Source organism: Dermacentor albipictus, chromosome 1, assembly GCF_038994185.2.
Source record: "Dermacentor albipictus isolate Rhodes 1998 colony chromosome 1, USDA_Dalb.pri_finalv2, whole genome shotgun sequence".
NCBI classification, from domain to species: domain Eukaryota; kingdom Metazoa; phylum Arthropoda; class Arachnida; order Ixodida; family Ixodidae; genus Dermacentor; species Dermacentor albipictus.
Window position 1 is genome coordinate 310,763,393 of NC_091821.1, and position 27,181 is coordinate 310,790,573.

General features: G+C 47.5%; 1 protein-coding gene across 1 annotated transcript; it reads right to left on the reverse strand.

The window, feature by feature from the left end:
- Positions 1 to 1,922: 1,922 nt before the first annotated feature.
- Positions 1,923 to 21,543, reverse strand: LOC135907057 (uncharacterized). The gene is made up of 3 exons (XM_065438726.2): positions 20,949 to 21,543; positions 6,743 to 6,922; positions 1,923 to 2,400 (listed from the first exon to the last, which is right to left on the reverse strand). The coding sequence occupies exons 1-3, from the start codon at positions 21,474 to 21,476 to the stop codon at positions 2,038 to 2,040; spliced, it is 1,071 nt and encodes a 356-aa protein (XP_065294798.1). The 5' UTR covers positions 21,477 to 21,543; the 3' UTR covers positions 1,923 to 2,037.
- Between the last annotated feature and the right edge of the window lie 5,638 nt (positions 21,544 to 27,181).

Sequence of the window (27,181 nt, forward strand, 5' to 3'; positions counted from 1 at the left end):
GCTTGTGAATTTATAATGCTAAAGCAGTAATAGTTAACGTCGCAACAACGTTTGGAGCCACAAGCGTGAAGACTGAGGCAAATCCACGTACTAAACATCATTCCCATGGTAGCTCCACGATCGCGGCGCCGCAGTTCACTACTGTGATTTTTGTAAGAAAATCTATGTCTCAAACTACGGCCTCCGATACCTGGTGGAGCACGCTTGCCACTCAATCTCGGAGGCCTCATTCAAACATATTACGCCCCCACCTCTGCCTCATTTTCTAATCTGCGAATACCATGGCCTCCAGAACAGTCATGTGTCGGTTTGACAATTACGGAAGGCTGCGCTGCGAAGCCTGTTGGAGTTTGTAGGTTCAATATGGGAATCGCCACCTTATCAGCGCCCGCTACAATGCTGGCCCCTTCGCTGAGGGCCACCACCTGCCTTCTTCTGCACATGGTGCAGAAGGAGGAACTGCCTCTACCCCTCATCCTCCCTCTTCTTCTACCCACTTTCACCTCCCACTCCCTCTCCCCTGGCAACGCTTCGCCGTGCTCCTTCAGAGGTTGAAGGATTAAGCATCATTTCCTTCTACAGATCGCTATCAATTCCGGAAGTCGTACGCATGACCGCTGTACGACAAGCGCTAATCGAGCTCACTGTACAAGAATTATCCCAATTAAACGGCCTACACGCAGCGTGTTGCTCTTCCACGCACACGTGAATGCCACTTGTAAGACTCCCGCGTGTGTGTGTGTGTATATATATATATATATATATATATCATAAGCCAGCAAACGAATACCATGGCCTCATCATTTCATGCACTTTCATTTTCATTAATTTATCGTTTCTTTATTTCATGTATTAAGCACAATTTCCATTATAGTGTCGTTGGTGTCAGTGTTTGTTGGCTTCTTATGAGATCACTAATAAAAATCGGACCCCTCGGTTAAACCCCTTTCTCCTCTTTTATTTATATATATATATATATATATATATATATATATATATATATATATAAACGAGAAGAAAGGGGGTTAACCGAGGGACCCGATATTTATTAGTCATATAAAGAGAAACCAACAAACACTGACACCAAGTACAACATAGGGGAAATTGCATGTGCTTAATAAATGAAATAAAGTAATGATAAATTAATGGAAATTAAAGTTGTGGGTTCGGTTCCCACCTGCGGCAAGTTGTTTTTTCATCCACTTTAATTACCATTAATTTATCATTACTTTATTTCATTTATTAAGCACATGCAATTTCCCCTATGTTGTACTTGGTGTCAGTGTTTGTTGGTTTCTCTTTATATGACTAATAAATATCGGGTCCCTCGGTTAACCCCCTTTCTTCTCGTTTATTACATAACGAGGGTCTCGAATCCGGCAACATTGATGCCTTCAGGTAGCATATGTGGGTTTATTGACCAGTTGCCTTCACCCGAAAAGATCACGTTCTCGTGACGCCTGCGGCAAAAAAGACGTTCCACGTCCGCCGCCAAGGTCTGTGAGTGGGGGCGCTGGCTAACACTCCCAGGGTTCTACTAGTACACATAAATACCCAAAAAAGTGGATGGGGAAACGCCGCCGCGGTAGCTCAATTGGTAGAGCATCGCACGCGACATGCGAAGGTTGTGGGTTCGGTTCCCACCTGCGGCAAGTTGTTTTTTCATCCACTTTAATTTCCATTAATTTATCATTACTTTATTTCATTTATTAAGCACATGCAATTTCCCCTTTGTTGTACTTGGCGTCAGTGTTTGTTGGTTTCTCTTTATATGACTATATATATATATATATATATATATATATATATATATATATATATATATATATATATATATATATATATATATATATATATATATATATATATATATATATATATATATATATATATATATATATATGTTTCCTGCACAGTGAAGCTCCCGAATGAAAAAGCTTTAATTACGTGGCCTTCAACATCACTGAACTCCTGTTTACACGAATAAGTGAGTTCGTCCCGTCAAAACCGGTCGTAGGCGAGCTGTGTCGCTGCGCATTACAGCGCCACTCCGGCTGCTTGACTGAGGTCCGCAGCCTCTGAGTCACCTTCCTTGTTATTGGCACGCAGCGCAAATCTTGTCTCTTCGAACAACTGCTTGTAGCTGCCAATCTCTAACCTGGTGGACAGTTGCAGGCGTTCCCGGACGTTTAGCCATCGAAGCAAAAGCATGAGTCCCCACTGGCCTCTTCGGCACGTCGTGTCCCAGCAGTCGGCGTATCCGTGTGGTTCAGACGCGATGGCGCATTTCCCGAGAAGAATGCAGTCAGTGTTGCTTGGATCCACGTGAAGCGGCGGCGCGATGTTCGCGTGGCCGACGCCTCGCAGTAAAGCCAGCTCATCGGCCGTGTGAGCGCCGCCCTGCATTACAAACGATGCAGAGAATCTTTCGAACTGTTGACTGTAGCGGTGACGGCAGCATTATTACCAGCAACTCTCCAAGTAAACACAGTGTTTTGCAGAACAGGGACCTCAAAATCATGCCAAGTTTTGGGTCGCATAACGCGGCGCGCCTGTATCATCTGCACTATGATTAGTTTAGCCTTGGAATTGACTTGCCTTAGCTTAAGGCTGCAGTTGCTAACTCTATGTGTACGCCCGGTCACCCCCGTATAAGATCTCATTTCGCTTTCTCAGATTTCACTCAAGCTCGCACTTACCGCAGCTTACCGCACATAGCGCAGCACAAGTGACATAGAGTGGCACACAGTAGACCCAGCGGAGCCGAGTCGATTTCAATCACAGAGCCTCATCCCAACTTTTACTGCTGTAACTGCCAATTTACACGGAATTAGTGACTTTCCCTTTTTCTTTTCTTCGATGTTCTCATAATTGCTCCTTTGCGCAATTCTTATTAGGTCCAAACAGTAATAGCGGGTCAGGTGCAGCTTTCCAACTATCTTTTTCCTGATCTAATATTTTTAAAGGTGGCGATGCAGGTGGGAAGTACAGTCGAGCGCCACTACAACGAAAGCCTCTGCGAGGAAATGACCTGCGTAACAAAGGAATAATTCTGCTTCAGTGCTACAGCGAGTTGTGCGGTGCGCAACCTTTACAGCGAAGTGACCTGCACAACGAATGATTTCGTAGGCCCAAAGCACTTCGTTATACAGGTATTCGACTGTATCAAGCTTAGCAATAGAGCTCTATAAGTGAAAGCGGAGCGCAGGGCGCATAGAGGAGCACAGGGGCCCGTATGCACGCAACCTGCCTGTTTTGAGACTCCATCTGTACGTCAGGAAACGCAGAGTGGTTCTCGCTATCCTCCAATTATTCGCACCAGCACTAGCTGCTAAGTCGACGCAGTCGCGACGATTAACTGCGCAGCCTAAAGCGGCAAAAAGCAGACGAAACGTAAGAGCATTACGAGCCAAAACCATGACCTTGATTATGAGGCACAGCGTAGTGGGGGAGTTCGGATAAATCCAATTGACCGGCCCGGATAACGTGCACCTGAATCAAAGCGCACGGGCGTCTTCGTATTTATCTCCCTTTCGGCTGCCTGGATCGAACCCGCGACATTTAGCTCCTTAGCAATGCAACGCTACAGCCACATAAGCTATACACCGCGGCGTGTTCGTGAGACGAAGCGTTTGTGCGACGCAATTCTGCACAGCGAACGCGTGGCGTCGAATGCTAAATTTCCTGCTGCGCAATAAATACCCAGTCGTAATGACCCATGCGCGTACCGCGGAGCATCTGCTGTGTTCAGTAACCGCATGCACCGTGTACGCATCTTGACAAAAATTATTGCGTAGCGACCATCCCGTTGTGTCAAACGGACAGGCGTACGCCACGCGACGTACACTTCAGACGAAATATGTCCTAGAAATACACGTTTCACGCGGTTGCTGCCTAAGGCTGGGGGAGGCTTCGTCACTTCAAATCGAGCACGTTCTTTGTTTATTATCTCTTTATTTATTATCTCTTTATTTATTATCTGCTCTGAACTATAACTGGCACCGTGACCAAAGTTAGGTAAAATGAGGAGAACGTGTTGGCCAATGTGCACACGCGGTTAAATGTGTGGTTAAATTGTGAAAAAAGTCGCAGTCCGAAAGGCGGAGCATCGATTGCGATAGCAAATTAGTAGACAGCTATTCGAAGTAAGGATAGTAAAATTATCGCCCGTATAAACTTGGAAACATTCGCTTAGTAACGGAATTAACAACTAAGCATCGTGTCAGCACGCACAAGCAAACATGAACCCATCACACTCGATGAGCGTGAACACTCGCTGTCAAAACGTTGGTACGAGCAAGTGCAGCACCAATAGCCAGCGAAGTGGCCTTCGTGCTGTCTATCGCTTTAACGCAAGAGCGGCGAGAACACAGCGCGCAGAAAGGTATGAGCCGTGTGCAGATCTCTGTCATAACACGGCGCGCGCGACCACGCCCGGCAGTGCAAAGTACGCGCTCGGCGGAGTCGAAGCCGCTCCCCTTCTTCCTCCCGCGCTGCCTCCCCGATTTCCTCTGTATCGCGCGCGAGATTGAGCTGCGATCGTCAGTTCCCTTTGCGCATGGTCGCGAAATACGCAGCTGCTGCCGGAGCTCCCCTCGCCCCCTCCCATCCCCCCACAGCGTTTCGCGCGACGGAAGAAGGTGCGTTTCCTCTCCGCTTTCCTCCTTCGCGCGCACCAGATTGAGCCGCCGTCGTCGGCGTCCCTCGCGTACTACCACTCGCACGTGCAGCCCACGACGCGCGACGACGGTGTTATCGCCCTCGGACTCTATACGGAACATGACGGCGACGGCAAGAATGCGCCTGGAGTGTCCACTACTTGCAAGGGAAATTTCAGCAAGGGCTCGAAAATACCCGGCGTGGTGGCGTATAATGGCTTTGTTGTTGCGCAGATATAAGCCGGAGGCCGCGGGATCAAATCCCCGCCGCGGTGGCCAAATTTCCATGGGGACGAAATGGAAAAACGCCCGTGCATACCATGCATTGTGTACACGTTAAATAACCTCAGGTGGTCTAAATTAATCCGGAGTGTTTCACTACGGCGTGCCTCATGATCATATTTTGACAGGGGAACAGCGGTAAAAGAGGAAGGACAAGAAGGGGAACACAATCCAGCGCTGACTGACGGCTGAATTCTTTATTAATATAGAAACACACATATCTTAAGAAAATAAAGGTACATCACTGTGTATGACCAAACAAGCATGAGACACCGCTAAGATTTCCCTAGAATTATTGCGGTTGTTAAGATATGTTAGTTCTGCCTCAGTTAAGGCCAAAGACGTAGGCTGACCCTAGACGCACGATTGCGGGCAGCACAGTACGGGCAGCAACTTGGCCTTACGCTACGGTGAATATGATGGGTGCTGTACTAAGGGGCCTGATTTTTCACGGTCCGGGATGCGCAAAGGCTACAATGAACCTTGTGCACGCGAAATCTTTGAGGCTGCTGCTATTACAGCGAATGGTACGTCTTGCGTCAGTACTCCGTCTTTGGCCTTAACTGAGGGAGAACTAACATATCTTGAAAACCGCAATAATTATCGGGAAATCTAGTCGCCGTCTCATTCTTGTATGGTCATGCACAGTGGTGTACCTTTGTTTTCTTCAGGTATATCTACGTGTGTGTTCCTTTCTTAATAAAGAATTCAGTCATCAGTCAGCACTGGTGTGTGTTCTCCTCCTTGTCCTTCGTCTTTTCGCGCTGTTCCCCTGTCGAGTGACTAAGCAGCCACGGTTTTGCACTCATATGTTGGTTTTGGCACGCTAAAACCCATAATTTTAAGTGCTGGAAAGCTTTATAGTGTCGTTATCTGCGGTTTGTCTGATTCCTGAAAAAGTTCAGCGTCGCACCGAGTTCACATTTGATGAAAATGGGGGCACGCTAAGTGTAAATGGCGAAAACATTACGTTTCTTTCTTAATTCTGAGCTTTGCAGATGATAAGTGAACCATACATTTTCTCCCTACTTCAATGCAGCATATACAAAGTGCTCGCGGTGTCCTTAGTGAACCAAACAAACCACCTTGTTTATATTTTGAGGAAATAGGAAGGCAGGTTATGGATGACTTGTTGAGAAAAAGTTGAGTGTGTGTGGGTTAGCTGACGCCTTTGAAGTAAATTACGTATGCAAGCGTTCCGGAGCGTGATAAGTGTGTTTTAAGAAAGAAATAGAATTTATCTAGCTGTAGTGGAATAACTGTAAGCGCCATCAAAATCCAGTTTGGCGAAAATGGGCGAAACATTTTGGCTGATATGCTTGGAAAGTTGAAGGTATGGAAGTGAAGTACAGATTTTGTCGAAATTTCTTAAACCTCCGAAAGCATTGTATGCGGGCAGCGCTTCCAACGGTTGAGTCGTATGCGGGCAACGTTATAAAGTGCGTGATTTAGTTTCAGGCATCTTCAGTACAACTGAAGATGCCTGCTTGAAATTGCTTGAAATTTGGCTGTGATTCTGCAGGGCGGCACGAGCCTGCATGCTCTATCTTTTTTTACCACGTAAAAAGTGTTCTCGATTAACGTTTTCTCGGCTTCAGGCTGCTTGTAGGTTTGCCACCTCGATTTAAGTGATAGCAAAGTATTTTCTTTTTTTTCGACGTTCGCGTCAGTAAAGCGATGTCATGGAGGTCGTGAATAGTGCCTACTTACTCCTCCTAATGACATCAACACTCGCTTTACATTATACTAAGACGTCAAATCGAATAGGTAGGCAAGGTATGTGAGCTGTGACAGCATCGCACCGTCGGATGGTCAGATGGTGCATAGGTGGCAGCCCGCAGCAGGTCACGCATGACATCGAATGTCATTATGATGAAGTTTCCCGAACACGACGACGTCGGTTCGCTCGACGTTGAGTTTCTGACGTAGCAGTGTAGGCTGTGAGGTCTCAACGGCAGCTGGTCCTTTATGTATTGCGCCATCTGCGAGAGAGTTTGGAATTAGTATTGCGTCCGGTATGAGAGTAGAGAAAATAAAAGAAGGCAAGCTAGCAAATATAATATCATTAGACCCGTTGCACACTCAGACATATCCGCTCACGCCCGCAATCGCTTCAGCAAAGAAAAACTTATGCATGCGCGAAGGTGGTTACTCCAAGTGTGCATCACCTCATGCAGGCAATTCGAACTCCTAAAGACATTCCAAGACGAGTGCCGGCTTAAGGTGGTGACGTTGTTCGAGGACTGGGTCCGGCCATGGCATAACCTACTCCACACTCACCCACATCTCCCTTCCCCTCGCTCCCCCTAGTAGGCCTCGGGTCATCATTTCAATACATTGTTCTTTCTACACAAATCAACGAAAAATGCACACCCGTTCTTTGTATTATCGACCTTGCGGAACTACAGAGGGCGCAGCATGCAAATCAACAAGTTAGCGCGTTGGAGCATGTTAAGGCGTTAGAATAACACCTCCCGAATGTTTGCATCATCGTACACTCATTTTTGTCAAAAGTATGCGAGCTATGCTGCCTGTGACCGCCACGATGTTGAAGGGGTTTCTTGTGGTATATGCTCCAACACTCTCAGGGATTAAAATATTGTGCGGAAACTATCGACGAACATTGTTAATGCAACCGAATAGCCCGAAAGAACGTACCAACGGGCTAGCAAACGGGTGAGAGAGAGAGAGAGAGAGAGAAAGAAAGCGAATGAGCGAACGAACGAATGTTTTCCTTGCCGCATCTGACCACCGACTACTAGGGGTGTGCGCCGAGACGTCGGCGCGCCATTGAAATGGGAACAATTATTTCCAGTTTCTTTTGAGATTTTCTGTTGTCTTGCTTAACTTTCTTGCCTGTTTCAAGCACAGATTCATCTCAAGCAGGGGAGCAATGAAGCAACACAATACAAACAAAAGTAACTCTGCTCCCCACGCCTCTGCGCATGCGTGTCGTCACAAGTCAGCGCAACGTGGGATTCCCAAACTTCCCTTTCGAAAGTGCAGTGTGGAGCAACAAGAATAAGCAGCGGCCTCGGAACGTCGCAATCACTGCTTGAGGGTCGTGGCAGTGGCGTAGCTAGGTCGTCTGGCACCCGGGGCCCATAGTTCTTCTGTCACCCCCCCCCCCGCACCCCCCACCCTGGTGTAGTCGAGGAAGGGAAGGATATCGAAAATTTCCGGGTGTCTTCAGACGTATATGACACACACACACACACACACACTTGCCCCTTGCACCCCCCCCCCCCCCCCCCACTGGGTCGTGGGCACTGTAGTTGCGGGTAGAACCGACGATATGTCTGAAAGCGGCATCAACGCGACAGAGAGAGATCAAACGTCTTTATTGAAAAGTGCCAGCTGAGTTCGAAAGGGGAACCGAGAGCCTGGGAGGCTAGCACCGTAGAGCTCGCCAGAGAACGCGAGAAATGCAACTCATATCAAGATGGAAATTTCTAGCCCTGATGTGTTTAATATGCCGGTTGGAAGTTTTCGCATTATTCCGGCTCTTGCATTCGAAAGAGTTTTTCTACATGTAAAAAGTATGCTTACACGTCTACTGCATGGTGCTGTTCCTTTCAAGCATTCATATAAATATTAAATGCAGCTGGCAGTCTGGCACCGATATTTTCACTGAATTATAAAACAGTTTCGACGTCTAGGTTAAAAAAGAACACTTTTTTTGAAATAATTGTGCATCCGGGTAATGCCTGCATTTCTACTAATCCACACTTCATTTATTCTAGCTGGTGACGACGAGTTAACAAATTGAGCAAATTTGTTTTCTACCGCATCATAACATGACATAACGGTTCCCAAGCCCGGACTGCCCTCTATGTGGTGATAATGCGGACTTCGAGCATGTCCTGTGGGGCTGCACCTCTGCCGGTTCCCCTTTCACCAAAAGGAAATGATGAAGCTCATTAGGGCCGAGGACCAGACCTCTCAAATCCTGGCAGTCCAGAATGCTCGCGATAGGGCCGTCAGGTTTCACCTGATGGTCCCCGAGTGGGCCTAGCCAGGTGACGTTGAGTTTGCTCACGTCTATTGTGGACCAAATAAGGTTGTTTCACTCACTCACTCACTCACTCACTCGCTCACCTGCTGCAGAAAAAAAGGTATTTTGACCGTTTTTCGTAGGGCAGTGACTACAGTGACGGGGCCCGGCACTTTAAGATCTGCACTACAGTGACGGGGCCCGGTACTTTAACATCCACACTACGGTGACGGGGCCCGTCGCTTTAACAACAACACTACACCGACGGGGCCGTCACTATAACGATGTCGGTATTGGGGGCGAGGACGACTTACGGAGTCGCCATCTGTCGGAAGCGCCTCACATGCGTCGGCGTTAAATATATATATATGCGGCAGCCCTCCTGAACATTTTTGCAAGTACTCTCGCAATGGCAGTATTTTATCTATAAAATAATCATGTTGGACTAACAGAAAGCACAGAATGGTTTACAAACGCTATCTCTTTGCCTACTACGTACAGTTAGCTGGTACCTGGCGAGCGGTCGCCGCGATCGATTCCACCGAACCGGTTTGCGTGAAACGTAAGCAATCGCTGAGAAAACTATGTGAAATATGTTCTTATAGTGGGATGGCTGTCTGTGTAACTAAATGTAGCATAACAGAATGAAGCTGCAATGCAGCGATCGCACCGGTTCGCGGTGACCGACTTCGCGTGCATGCATGTCCTCGCGAAATGTTTCGCTTTCGCTCCGAGCACGTTTTCGCACCGTGCCGTGAGCTTTATGCCGCAGCATATGAGCATTTGACAGTACGCAAGCAATCATTGTTGCATGGACACTATCGGAGCTGTTCAAAAATAATTTCGTTATAGCTAGGGTCTTCGACGCCTACAGCGACTTGTGATGTTCCGTCGCGATGATTCAGTCTTAATTTTTTTTTCTTTTCTTCTAAAGTCTTGGAAGCTTCAATATCATTATTTCTCAAATTTCATCGAACTGCATTTTATCGGTCTTCTAAGCGAGCAATTACCCGCTGCTTCTTTTTCTTAATTCAGTAGAATATTCATTGTCTGGTGCTACACAAGCAGGAACATATGTGCCGTGTCTTTTTTAATGTGTTTTACCATTCCCCTTCCATTAGAGTGAACTTTCTTTCTTTATTATAATCATCATAGGTGTTACAGTGCATACGCAAAATATTGTACATTCGTGGACAAGTACCCATTGCGGTCGTTCGATCCGTATGTGTGCAATCAATGTATTCCGTTACTGCACGGAAGTTGCTGACATCGTGAAATTCACGTGGTGTTGTGGACAGTACTGGAACAAAATACCGCGGTCCGTGAAGTGCTCGGCATCCCCATAGGCGCCAGCACCGAGAAGCTCATGCAGCCGGGGGTCCACAACACCTTCGATGAGGTTGGGTCACAGAAGTTAGTCCAGGTTGTCAGGCTCACTTCCTCGCCTGCGGGGAGGCGGATCCTGGAGGCGCTGGACTTTAACCCGTCAGGGAAAGGCGGTGCGTGCTCGACGCGTGGTCGCGGGAGGCCGTCACGGTCTCGCCGTTCCCGCGCAACGTGCACCCGCAACGCAATGTAGGCACGCGCCGGGCCCGAGCGGCCGCACTTCTCGGATCCGTCGCCGACGATCCACGATCGGTCGCGTTCGTCGACGTCGCCCAATACGGTTCGTCCGACCGGTTCGCGGTGGCCGTGGTGGATCACAGGGGCAACCTAACGCCGCGTCCGTGCGGGGCAGGTGTCCGGATTGCGGAGATCCATTCTGCACTTTAGAACACATGCTCTGGCGGTGTCCCTCGTTACGGGACCACGGTCATCTCACCACGGAAGAAGAGTGGGAGGAGGCGGTCAGGCACGGCCTGCCCGTCCCAACGTCGGAACGGCTCGCGGCGGCCCCCTACCTCATAAGGGGGTTTCGGAGTCGCTCCTCAGGACCTTAATAAAGTTCACCGCCTGCCGTGAAGTGTTTGAAGTTGTTTGCATAGAATGTTTGAAAGAACTGCAGGGCAAAGGTTAAATCGCCGGGCCCCGTCACTGTAGTGTATGTGTTAAAGTACCGGGCCCCGTCACTGTAGTACAGATGTTAAAGTGACGGGCCCCGTCACTGTAGTGCATATGTTAAAGTACCGGGCCCCGTCACTGTAGTACAGATGTTAAAGTGCCGGGCCCCGTCACTGTAGTCACTACCTTTTCCGTAGACATGGGCTGCAGCCATGTGAGGGGACAGTGGACACTCTCTATGGTGAATCTTGAACCGGCGATATAGCAAGCTAGCTTCTGCACTGCCTATACTACGCAGGCGCATTCCTTTTCTGATGCACTGTATGCTTCCTCACGAACTGAAAGTTTTCTACTGGCGTACAGTACAGGGTGTTCGTTCTCATCATCTATCTTGGGGTATGAAAGCAGGTATTTATTTATTTATTTATTTATTTATTTATTTATTTATTTGAGTACCCTGGGGTATGGTATCAGGGGTATGGGAGCACCACCCCCATACCCCTGTCGCTGGCATCACACTGAAGAATGAATGGCTTAGATAGATAGATAGATAGATAGATAGATAGATAGATAGATAGATAGATAGATAGATAGATAGATAGATAGATAGATAGATAGATAGATAGATAGATAGATAGATAGATAGATAGATAGATAGATAGATAGATAGATAGATAGATAGATAGATAGATAGATAGATAGATAGATAGATAGATAGATAGATAGATAGATAGATAGATAGATAGATAGATAGATAGATAGATAGATAGATAGATAGATAGATAGATAGATAGATAGATAGATAGATAGATAGATAGATAGATAGATAGATAGATAGATAGATAGATAGATAGATAGATAGATAGATAGATAGATAGATAGATAGATAAACTTTATTGAAAGAATAATCAGAAAAACCGTTAATTGTCGGGGCCCTTAGTCCAGTGCTCCGCTGGCTCTTGTCATCTTCTCAGCTCTCTTAATCAGCTTGAGCTGGTCGTCGAGGGCCGAGCTGGACAGCAGTGCCTCCCATTGCTCCCTCGTTGTGTTCGTGTCTGGGTGTTCTATGTTGTGTAGTGTGCACTCCCATGTAATGTGGTATAGGGTTGGTGTGGCCCCACACCATGGGCATTCGTCCCTGTAGGCTGTGGGGTGTATCCGATGTAATATGTGCAGGTTCGTGTAAGTGCCTGTCTGGAGCCTACGCCAGGCAGCGGCATCTTCTGTCTTTAGGTTTCGATGGGGTGGTGGATATCGCAAGCGACGCCCTCTGTGGTAGTTCACGATGGCTGAATACTCGAGGTCGACAGGGTCCTGGTCTTCTGCAGCCGGCCTGATGAGTGCTCGGTTATGTACGAATCCTCGAGCTGCTCTGTCGGCTTGCAGGTTGCCCGTGATGCCAGTGTGGCTCGGTATCCAGATGATGGTTTGGGTGGTGATGCCTTCAGAGTCTTCCTTGAGTATTCCGGCTAGGACTTGTGCAGCAGGTCTTCCAATTCTACCCTGTAGGAAGTTGCGGCAGGCCTGCTGGGAATCTGTGAGGATCGTCAATGGTTGGTTTGCGTGTAGGCCCTCGCGGATGGCTAACGCGATGGCCAGCTCTTCGGCTTCCGTAATCGTGCAGGGGCGGGTCGATGCCGCGGAGGTAACGTGGCCCCGGTGGTCGCATGCCACTGCAACTGCGCCCTTGTTGTTCGTCCCATACATGGCGGCGTCCGTAAAACGGGCCGTTGTACTGAACCTGAACACTTTCTCCATGTACTGGGCCCTTGCTCTCCTCCTGCCGGAGTGTAGGTTAGGGTCCATGTTGCGTGGTATCGGGGCAACGTGAAACCTGTCCTGGACGTGACGAGGTATCAAGCAGGTTTCTTGGGTTCGTGTTGTTATTGCTGGGAACCCCAATGTTAGTAGAACATGCCGGCCCGTGCGAGTCCGCGCAAGTCTCTGTTGTTGCGAGACGTAATGGGCTTCTGTCAATTCACTGAGGGTGTTGTGCAACCCTAGCGCCAATAATTTTTCAGTCGATGTACTCATCGGCAGGCGGAGAGCGGTCTTCAAAGCCATCCTCAAAAGTGTGTCGGCCTGCTTTGTCTCGGACTGTGTGAGGCGGTAGTAAGGCAGGCTGTATGTGATTCTGCTCACCACCAGTCTACTGACCAGTCGGAGGGTGTCCCTTTCCTTCATGCCTCTGTTCTTGGATGTTACGCGGGAGATAATGCGTGATATCGCCTTGGCACTGGTTTTGAAGAGTGTAAGGGTGTGTGTGGCCCGCTGGTTGGACTGCAGCCACATGCCCAGCACCCTCAGCAATGGCTTCTCTGGTATGAGGCCCCCGTCGAGGCGTACCTCGAGTCTTCTTGTGGGGTCTGTGGGGACTGTGTGGTTACCCCGGCCTCGCCAGACTCGTAGGAGCTCAGATCTCTCGGGGGAGCATTGTAGACCCCGTTGGCTGACGTAATCTTGGATGAGATTTGCTGCAGTTTGCAGCCGTTCTTCTTTTTCAACGAGGGACCCTGTTGTGGTCCAGAGCGTTATATCGTCTGCGTAGATTGCGTGCCGAAGACCTGCTACGTCCCGCAGTTTGCTTGCGAGACCGATCATGGCGACGTTGAACAGCTAGGGAGAGATGACAACACCTTGTGGTGTGCCCTTGTTGGGAGGGTGGTACACTGTAGTCTGGATCTCTCCCATCTTCAGCTCCGCCGTGCGGTGGCTCCGGAGGCTCTGAACATACTTGTACGTTCGCTCGCCGCAGTTGGTGTTGGCCAGCCCTTCTAGGATTCCTTGGTGGCTGACGTTGTCGAAAGCCCCTTTGATGTCGATTGCTAGGATGACGTGTTCGCCGCTGCGGGAAACGTTACTGAGGACTTCTTTCTTGATTTGAAGTAGCATATCTTGTGTGGACAGGCCTGCGCGGAAACCGAACATGGTGTCCGGCAGGTGTTTGTTATCTTCCAAGTGTCTCTGTAGTCTCGTGTTCATAATTTTTTCGTACACCATGCCGAGGCAGGACGTGAGCGATATGGGTCTGAGGTTTTCAATTGCCAATTTCTTGCCCGGTTTAGGGATCATGAGTATTCGTGCATGTTTCCACATCGCCGGTACCGTACCTTGTTCCCAGTGTTGGTTGAGAAAGGCCGTGAGCGCGGAGATAGACTTGTCGCTCAGGTTCCTGATCATCGAATTCGTGACTTGGTCCGTGCCCGCCGCTGTGTTACGGGTGGTGGCTGCAATGACTGCTCTCAATTCGTTTTCGGTGATAGGTTCGTCCATGCTTAGAGTAGTTGGGCGCGTTCAACACTGGCTGACTCGTTAGTGCGTTCTTCAGCATACTAAAAAGCCTTTTCTTTTGCGTCATCCCACTTTACCGTTTGTGGTTCTGTTTTTCTGAAAGCATCCGTTAAAGCACTCGCAATCTCGGAATACCGCGGGATATATCTTAGGCAATAACCCGCCAAGCCAAGGAACGACCTAATGTCCCCTTGGTGTGTGGTTGCGGGAAGTTGTCTGTTGCGGTCAGTTTAACCTCGGAAGGCCGACGATGGCCTTGCCCTATTACGTGACCTAGATAAGCTACCTCCGCACGCCATAATTAGCATTTGGGAGCCTTAACAGTTAAGTTAGCCTCTCGTAGACGACACAGCACGGTTCGCAGGTGTTGCATATGGTCCGCCCATGATGACGAAAAGATTGCTATGTCATCGAGATACGGAAGTGTGAAGTACTCCATTCCTCGTAGCACCTGGTCCATAAGGCTGGAGAAGCAATATGGCGCATTCTTCAATCCAAAGCTCAAGACTTTCGGACGTTAGGTTCCCATCGAGGAAACAAACGCCGCAAGCCTGCTTGCCCTCTCGGTCAACGGAACTTGTCAGTACCCTCTGACTTAATCGAGCGTAGAGATGAAATCAGCACTGCTAACTTTCTCAAGCCTTTCCTCGATATGTGGGATAAGTCTGGTCCTTCGTGATTAAATTCAGCCTGCGGTAGTCGACACATGGTCGCGGCTCCTTTCCTGGGACCTCAACTAAGATAAGAGGCGAAGTATAATCACTCTCTCCTGGCTCTATTACACCTAGCTCTAACATTGTTTATTTCAGCGGCCATGACTTCACGTTGACGATGTGAAACGCGATATGCTTTCGAACGAACTGGGACCGATGAGGTTAACTCGATGTCGTGAACGATCACAGTGGTCCTGCCCGGTGTGTCTGAAAATACGTCGTTAAATTCAAACACGAGTTCCCTCAGTTCGGCCCTTTGATTGGGATTCAACTCCGCCTGTTCTACTAACTTGTCAATGGTCTCGTGAATGTCTTTTGCCTCCGTCACTGCTGTTAACTCCGGAAAGTCGACAGGCATCTCCTCAGGTTGGTTAAGGGACATGGTCACAATGGCTTCCCTCTGCCGGTAAGGCTTAAGTAGATTGCTATGGTACACTTGGGAGGGGGGGGGGGGGGTGTCCTTCGTTTTCTTGGTACCGTGATTGCGTAGTTTGTTTCAGATAATTTCTGAATTATGTCAACCGGTCCTTCCCATTGAACCTCTAGTTTGTTTTTCAACGAGGGTTTCAGGATCATTACCTTTTCCCCAACTTCAAAGCGTCGCGTGCGAGCCGTCCTGTCATCGTAATGCTTAGCATTGCTTTGTGCCTTACGCATTTCCTGCTCAGCAATCATTGTGGCAGCGCTTACGTTGAATAACTTTCTCCTGCATTCCGCCTCGAAAGACATTTCAGGCTCGTGCACTTTCCGCATTATCCTCTATAGGGCTGTCCTGTTCGGTACTGGTTGACGAATCCTCCGTCAAACCTGTTTTCTCCACCACTGGACACTCATACACTGCCTTGACGGCGAGCTCCCTTGCCTTGGAACGAGTTAAGGCTTGCATTATCCCTTCACTAAACCCGATTCCCTTGCGTCGTAGCAAATCCTCTTATTGTTAGAAAACAAATACGGATACTGCGGCGGGAGATGTGCCGAGACGGCGGCTTCAGTGTCCAGTACTCCAAAAGGGCCTTCGATACGAATCTTGGCCACAGGGAGACAAACACTGGAGGTTTCCACGGCTTGCCTTATCCAAGCACATTCTCCCGTGAACTGGCCTCCCTTTACGTACGACGGGTGCACCACGTCCATTGTGGCTGCCGAGTCGCGAAGCACTCTACACGGTTTGCCGTTTACCACGAGGTCTCGAATGTATGGTTCTAGCAAGCTCCGATTTTCTACGTTACTACTTAGTGACATATTTAGTGACATAATGCCAGGGACAAGAGCTGGGGATACAAGAATTTCAACGTTAAAGGAAAGACACTAGCAGAAGCGGCAGAGAATGCAGGCTACATCGTCCTCACAGACCCGGAAACTCCGACCAGAATAGGCAACAGCGTGAGTACCGACACTTGTCTGGACCTCACCTTGATCAAAGGACCAAGACAGGCGCAATGGGAAAACCTGATGGAAAATCTGGGTAGCGACCACTACATACTCAAAACCCAAGTGACTTCAGACAGACTTAAACGGCAGCTAGGAACAGTCAAAATCATTGATTGGAACGCATTTAGAGAAGCATGTGACGGACACCTCAGCGAGGGAGCGATCCAATAGATTGAAGAATGGGGAAACATACTCAAGCCGATACAAGGCGAGCACACCAAAGAGGTCAAAAGAACAACGCAGACACCCGAGGTGGATGCCAGGCTTCTTAGGCTATGGGAAGCCAGACGCGGCTTAACCACGAAGTGTAAAAGGCAGAAACGCAACAAGAAGCTCAGACTTAAAATAGCAGAAATTACAACGAAAGCAGAGGAGTACGCAGCCCAATAGGCGAGAATGAACTGGCAACACTTCAGCGACTCCCTGAACGGAACCCTGAGCACAGGTAGGACGTGGCATATCCTGAAAGCGCTCATCGATCCGACTAAAACCAAGGCAGAGAATAACAAAGCAATATACCGGCTAATCCACCAATTCGAGGGAACCGACAAGGAACTCTTGGACAAAGTGCGTGTCAAATGCTTCGGGAACATGAACCCGGCGGCATATGCAGGGAATTACTGGGGAAAAGAAAATCCAAGCTTAGACAGACCCATCACTCGTGAAGAGGTCTATGCAGCAATCAGAAGCACAACTAGAAACACGGCAGCGGGTGCGGACAAAATTAACAACGCACTCATCCGCAATCTCAGTGAAGAGCTTGTCGCAGAACTAACCGACTTCCTCAATAAGCACTGGGCAGCGGAGACCGTCCCCGAGGATTGGAAACATGCAGAGGTAGTTATGATACCAAAACCGGGAAAAACCCGGTTTGCCCAAAACCGGGCAAAAAGCTACAAATCGAAAACCTGAGACCCATCTCCCTTACATCATGCCTTGGCAAGTTGTACGAGAGAGTGGTCACGATAAGGCTAGAACAATGCATAGAGGATCACGAATTATACCCCCCCCCCCCCATTATGTTCGGATTCAGGGCGAAGCTGTCAACTCCAGACGTACTATTACAGATCAAGGGAGAAGTCTTAAGTAACGTTCCCAGGAACGGAGAGAATGTGATAACGCATTAGACATTAAAGGATCCTTTGACAACGTGAGCCACGAAGCCATCCTAGCGGGCCTGGACGACCTAAACTGCGGCAGGAGGGTTTTCGGCTACGTCGAAGCTTTCCTCTCCAACAGAACAGCTACCATAGGGCTAGGAGAACTCCACTCGGAGAAGTTCCATAGCCCCAATAAGGGCACCCCCCAGGGATCGGTCATTTCACCAACGCTATTTAACATAGCAGTGATCGGCCTAGCGAAACAACTCAAAGAGGTCGAGGGCATACACCATGCCATGTACGCCGACGACATAACCATTTGGATCAACACGAGATCACTCAATGAAAAAGAAGAAAGACTACAAGAGGCTGCGACCTGCGTAGAGAACTACGTGAGGGCAAGAGGGCTAGCCTGCTCCACCGAGAAATCTGAGCTGCTCAGAGTCTGGAGAGGGAAACAGAATCGCACGGTCCCGACTAGCGACAAGCTCAAGCTTGGCGTTTACCTCGAGAGAAAACTAATACCGGAGAAAACGCTCATAAGAATTTATGGCGTGTGGATACAGTCGAATCAACGCCGCTCACACATCCTCGCTCTACTCATGACATCAACTCTACAAGTCGCTCGCATGATAACGCGCATCTCTCACAGACGCTCAGGCATGCGAGAGGAAGACACGCTAAAGCTGGTTAGGAGTCTGGTGATCAGCCGGGTTAACTACAGTCTCCCGTACTACAACCCAATCAAGAGCGAGATTCAGCAGATAGACGCGATCATACGCAAGGCATACAGAACCGCACTCCACCTACTTCAATGCACATCCACAGAGAAGCTCTTGGCACTAGGACTTCATAACACTTTCGAAGAACTCAGAGAGGCACAACATGTTGCTCAGCTGCGGAGACTACAACAGACTCCGTTTGGCAGGGAGCTTTTGCAGAAGCTGGGATGCAGCGAACAGATGCAAGAAACCCAAAGAACCACGACTATCCGGGACAAAATACGAAACACAATCAAGGTGGCTCCCATTCCCAAGAACATGGACCCCAACCCACACGAAGAACGCAGGAAGACGAGAGCCGAATACATCCAAAAGTCACTAGCTTCCCAGGCAACAACGGTATACGTGGACGCAGCCACATACGCCAGAAGGGCGAGACAGACCAACCCCAATGCAGTAGCGGCGGTGATAAACTCGGACATGCGAGAAATCGTCAGCGCATCTCTACGGGACTGCACGGTAGTCGAGGCTGAAGAAGCGGCTGTCGCTCTAGCAGCAGCGGAGAGCTATCGGACTAGGCGGTCCTTAACAATACTAACCGACTCCCAAACAGCATTCCGAAACTACATGTTAGGAAGAATAGGTCACAGAGCGATCCGCATACTCCGCTCTGAAGATCACCACACACAAGACCCAGAAAAAGAACAACCACTTGGACACACGATAGTGTGGACGCCGGGTCATACGGACGTGGAAGGCAACCGTGAGGTCGACAGGGTAGCTCGAGGATACACTGCATACCGAGCACCCTCCGCCAATGACCTCGAGGAAACCAAGCCAGTCCCCAGAGAATACTCGGCTATCCTAAACCACTATAAGGGCAGCAGGAATCGGTACCCCCCGCCGCATAGCTCTCTCACTAGAGAGGACTCCGTAGCTTGGAGGCTGCTACAGACGGGTACATATCCGAACTTAAACACACTCAGTAAAATACAACCCACACAGTACACTGACAAATGCCCATGGTGCCAGAAAACACCCACGCTCTACCATATAACGTGGGCCTGCCAGAAAACAAATGCGGCACCAATAATACCAAACCCGAGTGCGGAGCAATGGGAAGGAATGCTCTCCAGCGACCGTCAGGACGTCCAACTAGGGCTTATACGACGGGCCCAGCTGGCAGCGGCATGCAGCGGAGCCCTGGACTAGGGGCAGACGGCCATTGCTAAGAAGATCGAAGACACCATAAACGTTTTTCCTCCTCCTCCTCTTGCGTAAAACAACTTTGTCCATAAGCTCGATGCTACGCACAGTGATGTGTACGCCAAATACCGTTTTTTTTTTGTACACGGGCGTCGCTTACGATCGGCGAATAGCGTCAGTCGTGCAGAAACCTCATGCCCCTATTGTAATCTTTAAGCTCCACACAGCCTGGTATACTCATTTTCGTGTGCAAGGCTTAAAATGCCCTTAAAAACACAAACATCCTCTCAACGCAAGAAAAATTGGGAGAATCGCCGACCTTATACAGAGCAGCGAAAGATTGCGAGCGCTTCTATGTGCCAGCTGCCCAGCAAAAACACTTCGTCTGCAGGACATCCGAATCATGTCCCAATATACGTGCACCGTTTAGGAAACAAGTAGGACATCCACCGAACGTTCAATTTCGAGTATCTTATGACGGACGTCCCAAGGATATCGCACATGGACCTGTTTCGGATATCCTGCGGCAGATGTCAAAGGTTATCCCACATGCAGTTTTTTTTTTGTACACAAGTGAGTATTTGTCCTCCAAGAGGCTTTTTCTTTCAGTTTTCTCGTAACAGAATTGTGTGTTCGAATTACCAATGGAAGCTATCATGTCTGCAGCTCGTGTGTACGTTGTACTTTGCAAATTTTATGGCGCAATTTAGTGTGAAATGTTCATTCAGTTCAATGATCCACTTGAGCGTGGTGGAAGGCCTATAGAATAATCAGCAGTATACTGCACTGCCGCTCGCGTGCGTGCGCACGCAACGTGCGCACACGACGTGTCTGTTCTTGATGCATAGGTGCTCTGCCCGCTGTGTACGTCACATCGTGGACGTAATACGCAAACACTGGGCTAAAGGCCCTGACATTTCCGTAAAATGTACGCAGCACGTCCCCTTGGTGTCCCTCGCGGACATGCAAGGGTGTCACAGCTGGACACGGAAATGGTGGCCAGACGGTTGTGTGAGGGACGTTCGCGGAACGTATTCGACACATCCCTAGGGTATCCGTGTCCTGGCATGCAGTGGATCCACAAGATATTCGCAGCACGTCATTGTTGTCGCTGGGTGGCGACTTCCGAAGAAACTCGAGCGGTGCAGAGGCGCACTCGCGCCGCTTTTTCGGCCACCTCTCCTATTCTACCACCGTCATAGACCACCGTGAACGGAGTGCGGTTCAGGATACTATACAAAATTCAAAGAAAAATTTTTTTTTCCTTCCTCCGTGATCAAATTCCGCCTAACTGCCTAGTTCGCCATTCTGTCGCAGCTCTGATTTGCAGATAGAGCAGTTATGCGGTCTATGATTAGATAAAAACACAAGCAAGGCGAAATTTGATAATACGGCGCGGAATGTTAACGTCAACGCTATTTTTGGTTTATCAGTAGGTATAATCAGACGCCGCATCGCGTCGTGCGTACGGCCGCTTCCCACTGAGGCGACACCGTGCATGCATTACCTATAGCATATCATTCTGTGACAATTATTTACATGGGGATTACCTTGAAGGGCTCTACCAACTCTGCGTCATCCATGACCACGACATGCCTGACGGCCAAACAGTTTTCGGACACCCATCGCAAGCCGGCGATCCACCGATCCGACGAACTCGCGTTGGCGTCCTCCAGAAAGATGAAGTCCCCCTCGGCTACCGCCTCCATGTCTAGCCACGGGTCCAACTCATTGCCGCCTTTCTCCCGTCCAGAAATGAACAGGCCGGCCCATTTGAATTGCCGGAAGGCCGCCTCCTCGAAGAGAGTGTCCCGCAGTGTCACGCGCCGGTGCCACTGGCGTGGACCGCTGAGCACCAGGACGAGTGCGTCGACACCTTGGCGGCATCGCTGGCTCACCGCCCAGCCGTCGCCACGCGTCCGCTCGCCGCTCGGTGACACCTCGCGAAAGGCGCCTTTCCAGTGACTCCGGTGGTACTCGGGTTTGGGATACAGAGGCTCTGAAAGCGATTGCATCAGGCGCACGACGACGCTCGCAGTCGCGACCGCGAATACCACCTTGAGCGCTCGAGTGAACATGGCCGCGCGCGTAAAGACGAAGAAGACGCTCGGCTTCGACGAGACCAAGCGAGGTTACTAGCCATGTTTCGAGGCGACAACAACAACCAAGCAAGGTGACGGTGATGGACCTCTTTTATGACTCGTACCCACTGAGGGGGATAGGCCACGAATCGGCCGGCTGGAGGTAGCTCAAGAAAATACTTGATTGAAAAGTACAAACGCAAAGCAAAAGGAAAAACAAAGTATTAAAGTAACTAGACTATATATATGAGAGCGAGCAGTCAAACTAACTGCAGAGAAAATTTAAAGCGATGTTATAATCAAGGAGAGAATAAAACAATGTCACTAAAGAATTTGGGGGACGAATTGCAGCGAAATAAATGCTGATCTGGCAGGTAGAATACAGCTACAATAATCGTTTCGTTTCGCTTAAAAAAATCAAACACTGCGCAACAAACTTCTTTGTCACTATAGCCTCTTTCTTTCTTTATTGATTTATTTAGTAATTACTTTATTATTTAGTATTTATTTATTTCATCATTTAGTGCAAAGGCCCCAAATGATAATATTATCGGTATACTTAATCATAATCTAATTTCGCAGAGTGGAGCTTCGAGTGATATCTTTCTCTGATGTGAATATCGTCGGCACGATAAAAAGTGGTGGACTGCCGAGCATTTCGTTACGTTTCGTTTTTCCTTCTTAGATGGCGCATACCCAGCACGACGAATTGGCCAAAGTGAAGATGGTATCAGGAAAAAAGAAAGTAATTTATTACTAAAATCAACAAAAGGTTATTAGGAAGAAAAAAATTTAAAATATTTGATCAAGAACTTATCAAGAAAATTTACCCTGAATTAACTAAAAATTCATCCACGACTGAACAAGCATCCCTAGTGACCCTGAGAGGAGACTCCCAGACAGAGAATGTCTGGAATGGACAGCCATTTTGTTTATAAGTAATTCCTTATGGCCAGGCATCCAAAGCAATCTAAATAAATATATGTGGGAAGGCACTAGCAAAACAAATATAGTTGAAAGGTGAGTACCACTATTTGCTGAGAGCGGTGGACATGCATGAGGACAAAAAATCGGTTATTGCGGCAGCTGTCGATATAATGATGAATTTATGGGCGACGTCTTCTTCCAGCGACGCCAAGCTTGGTGGACAGCAAAGTGCGCACAAGGCGCAGCTACGGCTTGCTGACGTTGACGGTTCCTTAAAATTTAGGGAGTGTGGGCAACGGGTGAACTGAAATGACTAGCGCTACAAATAACAAAATTTAAAGAAAAGGAAGATAGAGGTCTTCGATGGCTTGGCTTGCATTCCTTCTGAAAATGGGTGCATACTCACTATGGGGGATAGGCACAGAATAGTTCGGCAAGTAAGGACAAGATTGTTGAAATAATTTGAAGAAAAAAACACTAAATAAATAAAACAGTAAAGGAGATGAAGTTAAGCAACATTCGAGAGATCAACGAGATTCGAGGATGAGGAATTAGTACTGATGTACATAATATTTACGTGATATATAGCATACAGGGTGATAATTTTAGGTTGTCCTGAATTTTTAAGTACAAAATCTCACAAGGTTGTGACAAGTGATCAGCAGCGTTCACTTGCACCCGTTGGCCCTGGAAAACTCGACCTCAGCTTCGACGAGCGTGATGAACAGGGTGCTTACGCACTTCTCTTTTAATTTTGCTATTGCAAGTGCTTTCCATGTCTGTCTATATTTTTGTTTTTGCTATGAAAACAGAGCGAGACAGTATTAAAGAGTTCTTACAGTATTAAACGAGTTGGTAGTTTGTGCGACGTACATCCACTTTTTCTTATTTTATGTTCGTTCTTTAGTTCTTCCGTCAATGTAATGCTAAGCGCCATACAGTCATTAACTAACTAGCCCCGTTCATTGCTTTACTAAACTCTACCATGAAGGTGTGCAATTTCTAGCACCTGGACGTAGTACAGAGATTTTTCCCCAACAAACACTCTACCGCCTGCAACGCTGACGTAGCACCAGAGAACACTGTCCATTTCTGAGCTGCCTGAGCTTTGAAAAAATGGATAGCCTCTCGTACAACAAGCAGTTCTAACGCCGTAGATGTCGATTCGTGGTCCAAGCTAAGCAAATAATTTCAGCGTGAGTTTCTCTCACATGTAGAATTAAATCGGGCACCACACACGCTCCTGAGGATGGAACCCAGTGCTGATGCCCTAAGAAAAACGGCGGAAGAACCATCGTAAGATAAGCTTTCACTGTGTGTTCGAGAAGCTCCGTATGGAGCATCGCACTCGCTTGCTTTGCTATAAAAATTGATTGCATAGTAAACATAATTTTCTGCAAGTGTATTTTCATTAAAAACATGACACCGAAGGGACGAAGCCAGAATAGACCTGTGTAAATAAAAGTTGGGTGGCGGTATTTGGCAGTGAAGCCTAATAAATACTATTTGAATTTTTATATGGGACATCACATGATGTACTAAGCAAAAGTGGGGCGCTGAGGATGACAGCAAAGTGGCAAACACAATTCAGCAGAGCCCTCCACAGCAGCAATTTTTTAAGGCGAAAGCCTTTCTAGGCTCATGGTGACGTTTGTGTCAGCAGACCTGACCACCGCAGTGTCCGCGGAGGCGTCATCACGTCATTGAAGACTGATTAAAGACAGACTGAAGAACGAAAAATGATTGATAGTGACAGTTAGTGAATGATAACGTTATAACAGAGATTGGTAGATAGTAATAATGACTAGTGATGACTAAGAACACTAATGATTTGTAATGACTGCTAATGACTCCGAAATGACCAATATGTAAAACGACGACTTATAATGAACACAATTGATTAGAAATTACTAGAAATATCTAGTAAGTAATAGTAATGACTAAAATGACTACTAATAAATTGTAATGACTACTAAATACTACGAAATGACCAATATGTGTAGTGACGTCTTGTAATGATCACAATTGAGTAAAGATAGCTAAAAATGCTTACTAGTGAGCAGTAATGACTAATAATGACTTAAATTACTTGTAATGAATAGTAATGACTTTGAATAGTAATAGTAATGAATAGTAATGACGTCCAACGACAACTTGTAACGACTACAAATGATTAGAAATGACTATAGATGCTCAGTAATGACCAGTAATGACTAATAATAACTGAAATGACTTGTAGTGACTACTAATGACTACGAAATGACCAATATGTCTAACGACGAACTGTAACGACTACAAGTGATTAGAAATGACTAAAAATGCTTACTGATGAGCAGTAATGACTAATAATGACTAAAATTGCTTGCAATGACTGCTAATGACTGCGAAGACAAAGAAAGAAACAGAAGGAACGAAGAAAGAAGAAATAGGAAAAGAGAAGAAGGAAAGAGAAAGACAAAGAAGAGGAAGAGGAAAAGAAAGAAGAGAAACAGAAGCGGCAAAGAGAAAGAGGCGAATGATAAGAGGAGGAAGAGTAGGCTTTCGCCGTTCACCTCTTAAGAGAGGTCTTAAGAGACCCTGTAATTTTTTCTCAACCGCGAAGCGGTCACACATGTATGCCAGTAAAGTGGTTGAATGGAGAGCACGGAGTCATCAAGGGGTGCTGCCTCAAGTGCATCAGCTTATTCGTTTAAATAAACCCTTGTGACATGAGCTCACACTAAACAAAAGAGATGTGAATGACTAGGAAAGAATTAGTAAAGCTTTCAAAGATCGTAAGACATATTTACGGGGAATAAAGATGAAAATTAAACGGATTGACAATCAATTAAAAAGTAATGACTCGCGAAATTGACGAAAAGAGTTTCTGTACTTCCTAAGATTGTTGTCAATGACTGTGCCTGAAGGATCCTGGAGTTCTTTAACGTGCACATAAGGCACGGTACACGGGCGTTTCCGTTATTCCCCTTTTGCATTTCGCTCTTATCGAAATACGGCCGCCGCAGCCGGGATTCGACCCCGCTGCTCGGGCTTAGCAGCGCAACGCCAGAGCCAATACGCCACCACGGCAGGTAGGTAAGTGAAGTTAAAGAACATCAGGTTAAATACAGTCAGTAAAATATTCACAACTATACCTTCGCTTTCCTGGCGGAAACTTCTGTAGCAATATCTATCTTGGTTTGAAAACTCAAGATGTGGCCTTCCAAGAGACTCTTTTAATAATATCTAGGAGACGGGAGCTTGGCAACACTTTACAAAAGATGTCACCAAACTCAATACTTACTGCTTGAGCCAATACGTTTGACAGGACCGCATCTCGGAATGTAGCTGCTTGGGCAACTTGTCTCTGGTACATTGGTTGTTATCACAGTAACCAATGCAAAATAAATAAACAAGACGCGCAACTACTTTTGTGTCTCTTCTGACAACTTGTGCGTTGTTACAGAAAAGACACAGATGAGGACATGCAAGAGGTCGAAGAGAATACGCACAAACACAACTTGAGGCCAGTGCAGTCCGGGCCTCTAATACTCAAGAAAAGGGGCAGCAATGTTGCCATCTTTCCTTGAAAAGGTTGCGCTATAACAATGTTATAAACGGGCTGGAATCCGGTAAATACCTTCGGCTACAGGAGAAATTTCAAAGAGAACTGAGAGGAAAGACTACGGTAAAAAGACTCCTTCTACCGGAACAGTGCAACATCAGTTATTACGACAGTGGAGGAATGATTGCTAACAACACGCATCTACGACCTGCAGAAGTGCATGGAGCGGTGTTTTTACGACCGCAATAAAGTTGTTTATTTGATTATTTCAGAAACAAGATTTCCCTGCATTGCGAAGTAAAATGCGCTCGAAGAATTTTCGCTAGATTAACCCCAGTGCAAACTGGATTACAGTAATTTTGTGCATGTATACGTGGACATGGTACTCCGCGCACGCAGCACTGGCATTTAAGCAAACGAGTGATTTTTGTGGGTTCATAACAGACAAATCAGCAACATAAAAAGATTTTGCATCACTGAGGCTTTCTTTTGTGTCTGATCGACGATGTTAATAAAATAACAGTGAAGCGAAATGAAATGGAGTCAGAAATGCAAAGAGAAAGTAAAAGTGCCCCCACAAAGGATCTTTGAGCGCAGCCCGCATCGATCCCAGCGACATTTCGAGATTTGCGTGACAGTGCTGCCTACGTGCACAATTCGTTAGGCACGCCAGCGCAGACCACAGTAGAGTCAGAGTATATGTGAACGCTGTTTCCTAGTATAGTATTGTTTGATAAGCTAAAGCATATTGTGCAGTGCGGACACAAGCCCTTAAAGGCCGGAAGCCTCCGAAGATAATCCATCCGATACGTGTTACCAGACAGTGAGCACTACGTCCATTTTCACAAAAAAGCTTCTATTATGCTGCAACGTTCGCGATAAAGCAAGCAGCTGGAGAGCGATTGCATGGCTTTGAGCGCGCCGAAGGCAAGGTCGAAAGTTCAGCAAAAGGCTTTTATAAAAGCCCACCAGTGCAACCTGATATATTTTCGTTCGACTACTTGACGCTTGATCCAGTTTCTAACGTTGAGAGTTTTCATTTCACGCAAGTAAAAAATATACTGAACATATTAGTGACTCGCTTTCTCTCTCTCACTCTCTCTCTCTCTCTATGTTCCTTCTTATTTTTTTTCTTACTATCGCGTGGGTGGGCGTCCGACTCGCGCAAGAACCAACCGGCAGTACATACATCAGTGGCTGCTACGTTGTGGCCTTCACGAGGACACATGCC